We start from the raw sequence: 5,537 nt of genomic DNA on the forward strand, positions 1-5,537 counted from the left end.
ACTTAATAAAAGTTACATTGGTATAATTATAACCCCCTATATTATATATATATATATATATATATATATATATATATAGGGACGGATGTACATTTGGAATAGTGGGCACTTGCCCCACTACTATTTGACATATACATAATTTTTTAGCTAAAAAAATAATATATTTTAAAAAATAAAAATTATATTCTAATAAAATAAAAATATAGATTCAGAAAAAATGTTTATTTATTTTATATCTATCAAATTTTTGAAAGAAATTAATTCTCATGTAATAAATTTTTTTTTTCTTAATAATGAATTAATTTTTTAAAAAGTTTAATTATAATATATATATATGTATATATATATATATGTCTTAATATTCACATATATAATGTAATATATTAAAATAAAAAGTTTTTTGATAAAATAAAATTTTTACTATGCATGTTTATCTTTTGTGTTTTTTCTTTATTGTATACGTTGATTGAAAAAATCAAAATAGTAAAATTATATATATTGATTAAAAAAATCAAACTAAGAAAAATCAGAAGATTTATGTTCCATTTAGAATTGTTATTATAAGATATATTTTAAAATAAATTATCATCTAAACATATATATTAGATATTAAAAACATATTTATATCATAAATAAATTAAACTGGATTTTTATAAATTTTAACATATTTATTTTTATATTTTTAAAGAAAGTATATATAAAATTGTTAATAAAATATAAGTTCGTTAAGATAATATACATAATACTTAAAAAAAAAAACTTTTAAATTCTAATAAAAAAAATGCTTAAAATTTTGCGACGGTTTATGACTAACTGTCGCAATGTTAAATTTGCGACGGTTATGATTAACTGTCGCAATGTTAAACTTGCGACGGTTTATCATAAACCGTCGCAATGTTAAACAAATTTTGCGACAGTTTATGATAAACAGTCGCAATGTTAAACAAATTTTGCGACGGTTTACGATAAACCGTCGCAATGTTGAACAATTTTGCGACGGTTTTGAAAAACCGTCGTATGAAGGGTCGCAATATCAAAGCGACGACGGTTTCTAGATAACCGTCGCAATTTGTCCGTCGCAATTTATCATTTTTCTTGTAGTGATTGTGTGCTTATTTTCGTTTATGCTGTATAGTTGATGAGGTGTATGTTGATGTTGTGCTGATAGTTGTAGGTGTTCATATTTCATGTATATGTTTATATGCTGATTCTTTTCACTAGCTTACCCTTTGTTGTTTTCATGTGGTTTGGACTGCGATGATCATACTATGTATGGGAGCAGAGTAGGGATAGGTTGGTGGCTAGTGGTGAGTCTGCAGCTGGCAGGCGGAGCTGATCTTTGTTGATGTTTTGTTGTTTCAGCTACTTGGTGTAGTAGCTTTGGAAGTATTTTTTTGTACATTTTGAATCTAGTCAGACTTGGACCATGTATATATGTATATTCTAGACACTATATGTATACACTTATTCCTTTCTGTACGGTTTTCATGTGTACTGTATAGTGTGTAGTGACCAGCCGGGTCGTTACACTTTAGTGGTATCAGAGCAGTTCGAGTCTAGTAAACACTTTGTGGGGGTGGTTCCTTTAGGCTTTTGTTGTGTTGAGCTCTGTGTTGTGTTGCTTTGCTGTGTTGTTTTGTTGTGCTGATTTCTTCATTGATTGTTGTGCTGTTGATGGTTGTTTGGTTTAGTTATTATATACTGAAGATGCTGTTACTTCTGTAGACAATGACTAGAACCAATGAGTAGATAGCCCGTGCCATGGAGATGATGGTTATGGCTATGCAGCAGCAAAATGCTTATTTTGCTAGGATGGATGTGTAGACACCCAATTTCGTCCGGGGGCATGCAAACAACGGGACAGGACTTTAGAGGGCCCAAAAGTTCAAACAGGCTGATTTTAGAAGACTGGAACGGGGCTGTTCCAAAATCGGAACGGGCCGTTCCCAATTCGGAACGGGCCGTTCCAAGTTTCTAAAAAGGCCAAAAAGCACTAAATTGGAACGGACCGTTCCTAAATTAGAACGGGTCGTTCCAGGATTGGAACGGGTCGTTCCAATATTGGAACAGGTCGTTCCAAGCTTATAAAAAATGGGTTAAAAGCTTTACTGGAACGGGTCGTTCCCAATTTGGAACGGGTCGTTCCCAATTTGGAACGGGTCGTTCTAAGTTAAGATAAAGGCCTAAAAATCTTAGGTTGGAACGGGCCGTTCCAAATCCAGAACTGGCCGTTCTAGCACTCCAGAATGGGCTGTTTCAGGGTAAGAATTTTGCATATAACGTTCAGATCCAGAACGGGCCGTTCCGATTTTGGAACGGGCCGTTCTGGACCCTTTCTGAAGGCTATAAATAGGCAGTTGGGGCTCATTTTTCAGGGACCCCAAAAATTTCGTCTAGCACTCTCTAGAGCTCGAAATTTCTCTATTTTTCTCTCTCCCTCTTATTGTATTTCTTGAGATTTGTGAGGCATTTGTGTAGTGTGAAAGGTTGCCACAAAGCACCTATAATTTCCATATTGGAAGATCTAACAAAGCTTGTTACGAGGTATTTCAATCAATCTTTTTCTCTCTCTTTTATTTTTTATTTTTGATAAATATTGTTATAATAAAAGAAATCATGTAGATATTTTAGAGTTAATTGTTTAATTTAAATTTCAAGCATGTAAATAGTCACTAAAAAAAGGGGATTCAATATTTAATTTATTAATTCTTATTATGTTAACTTCATCATAGGGTACCGATTAAGGGCGTTGTAGGGGTGCTTAATACCTTCCCTACACGTAACCGACCCCCGAACCCAATTCTAGTTATCAAGGCCATTATTGTACTTTTAAAAACCTTTTCTTTTTCCAATGTTTTGAGTAAAATATTGGTGGCGACTCCATGAACCTATTTTCAAAACCATTAATTAAGGATTAGTCTGGCGTCCGGGCATTCCTTAATTAGTGAGACTTTTAAAAGGATGTCTAAACCATTAGTCGCGAGATCGGAAAATTTTGAGTTACGACAGATGGCGACTCCACTGAGGACGTTTTAAGAGGGTCAGGCCCATTTAATTGATGAAGTTAATAAAATAAAAACAATAATTTAAATATTTTTCCCCTTTACTTTGTTTGCTTTATTTGTTTAGATTTAATATCTGTTTGCCTGTTTAAATTCTGCATCTTTTTGAATAAAAAATTATACACAAACCTTTGCACACAATAGTTCCCCCTACACCCAGGGGCATGAGGGTATTACACATAGGGAGTGGTTGACGTACGACCGACCCAAGTTTAGCCTTAGAGCCTGCGAGCCTTGTCGGAAATCACACTCAAGGTGATAACCGGTTACTCTAGCCCGAAATACTGCGACAGACCTTAGAGTTTACCAGGTGACGGCGACAGAGATACTGGGTCCCTATAATGGGGGCACCTTGGGGGCCTTAAGACCAAAGTGAGGATAATTAGAACCGTCCTATACGATGCACTTTTCTTAACAGGGATCACAGACCATGGATGTATACGCGACTGATTGTGGATTGTATGAGCATATGGTTGTTGCATTTTGTCTATTCAAATCATTCATTTATTTTTTATAATTCCCCTAAGGTAAAGAATAAATACAAAAATTAAAATGCATTATCATGTGAGAGAAAACCTAGTGTGAAGATAAGATTTGTGAGAAGTATACATTCCTTCTTTTCAAAAAAAAGGAGGGGCATCATGCATTTTCTACAAAATAAAAGATAATAAAAAAAAGGAACATGCATATCATATATTTAGGATCACAAGGAGATTTGTATCAAAGACGAGAAATCAGTGTGACCTCTGTCACATCATAAAATATTATGAAGAGGAACACCGATAACTCATCTCTCGACAAGGATGAGCCATCAAGTCTTTGATAGAAACTCCTTTCATGCATTACCATTTAAATAAGCTTGATAAGAAATTATCTTGTCTCATAAAGGTGGCTTTTCAACATTCCGTACTCACACGAGCTCAAAAGATAAAAGCTATGGAAGACCTAGAGGAAAGAAATCGTGTCCTCAATGAGGAGCTCGGACACCTCAAGGAACAAATGGCTAGAATGCTTGAGGCCATGAACAAATTGCAGCACGACAATAGTACTAGCAACGTTGGTGACGTTTCCAAAGATCATCTGAATGCCTTGGAAGAAAGACTGAGAGTCGTGGAAGGCCACAGTTTTGACATTCAAGAGGCTGCGGATATGTGCCTAGTGCAGGACATCCAATTCCCCGCCAAGTTCAAAATCCCTGACTTCCAAAAGTACACCGGGGCTAGTTGTCCAAAAGGACATCTGACAATGTACTGTAGGAAGATGGCAGCCTACGTGGGCAATGAAAAGCTTCTGATACATTATTTTCAGGAAAGCCTTTCAGATGTTGCTCTTAACTGGTACATGCAACTGGATGGAGGGAAGATCCAGACATGGAAACAGCTAGCCGATGCTTTTCTCCGTCGATACAAGTATAACATTGACCTAATTCCTGATAGGTCTGATTTACAAAGCTTAAGCAAGAAGGGCGATGAGTCTTTCAAAACCTATGCACAAAGATGGAGAGAATTGGCTGCGCAAATAGAGCCTTCATTATCTGACAAAGAGATGGTGACAATGTTCATTGACTCTTTAAGTGGACCTTATTATGGCAAGATGATAGGGAACACGTCAACCCTTTTTGCCGACATAGTCACCATAGGTGAAATGGTTGAGCAAGGCTTAAAAACTGGGAAGATAGGGAAGGCTCTGACAAGTTATGACCCCAGGAAAGTCTATGAAAGGAAGAGGGAAGAAGGATTCCACGCCGTCATCTCTACTCCAAAAGGTCAAGCCACACCACAGGAAAAGCCTAGAGACGACAAAGTAGTAGACAAAATCCGCATCACATACACAGAGCTACTACCTCAACTCCTAGAGGCTTCAATGTTAGTCCGACTTCCTCCAACAAAGAAGATGAACCCTCCTTACCCGTCGTGGTACAAACCTGAGGAAAGGTGTGACTATCACTCTAACTCTCCGGGGCATTCCGTGGAACAATGCAGGACCCTACAATTCCGTGTGCAAGGACTTATAGACGCTGGATGGTTGAAATTTGACACCGACACACCTAGCATCGACAAGCACCCACTGCACAAGCACGACGAGGAATGACCTTGGAGTATAAAATTGAGAAATTACTAAAGTAGGGGGCTTTCTTTCTTTTTCAAAAAAAAATTGCTTTAAATTCATGCTCAACTCATGACATTCACCCACGGTCATGAGTTCAAACAAAATAAGGGTTTGTATAAGTTTTTACATTCATCAATAATATGCGTCATTTTCATAAACCTCTTGTGTTTATTCTTTTCCCCTCTCTTCCCACATATTAAATTCTAAAGTCAATCACAATAAAAAAAAAAACACAAACATGACCGAAGATAATAAAATTAATCAAAGCTTCGAACATCTACAACGCATTATCTGAGTCTAAGGTAGATAAGAAGATCACCTCCTCGAAACACACAAAATAAGAAAGTGATCAGAAAAGTCTTACAC

The 5,537-nt window shown here is 36.2% G+C and overlaps 1 protein-coding gene across 1 annotated transcript; it reads left to right on the forward strand.

Annotated features, from left to right (window-relative positions):
* Window positions 1–3,998: 3,998 nt before the first annotated feature.
* On the forward strand, window positions 3,999–5,153 carry LOC145954938 (uncharacterized). Its single transcript, XM_083069631.1, has one exon. The coding sequence runs from the start codon at window positions 3,999–4,001 to the stop codon at window positions 5,151–5,153; it is 1,155 nt and encodes a 384-aa protein (XP_082925757.1).
* The last annotated feature ends 384 nt before the right edge of the window (window positions 5,154–5,537 follow it).

The sequence above is a fragment of the Cajanus cajan genome, chromosome 2 (genome assembly GCF_000230855.2).
Source record: "Cajanus cajan strain Asha chromosome 2, NIPB_CcT2T_4, whole genome shotgun sequence".
Taxonomy (NCBI): domain Eukaryota; kingdom Viridiplantae; phylum Streptophyta; class Magnoliopsida; order Fabales; family Fabaceae; genus Cajanus; species Cajanus cajan.

Bases quoted from the DNA above. Each gene is read 5' to 3' on its own strand.
- LOC145954938 (XM_083069631.1), top strand. From the start codon at position 3,999: ATGGAAGACCTAGAGGAAAGAAATCGTGTCCTCAATGAGGAGCTCGGA.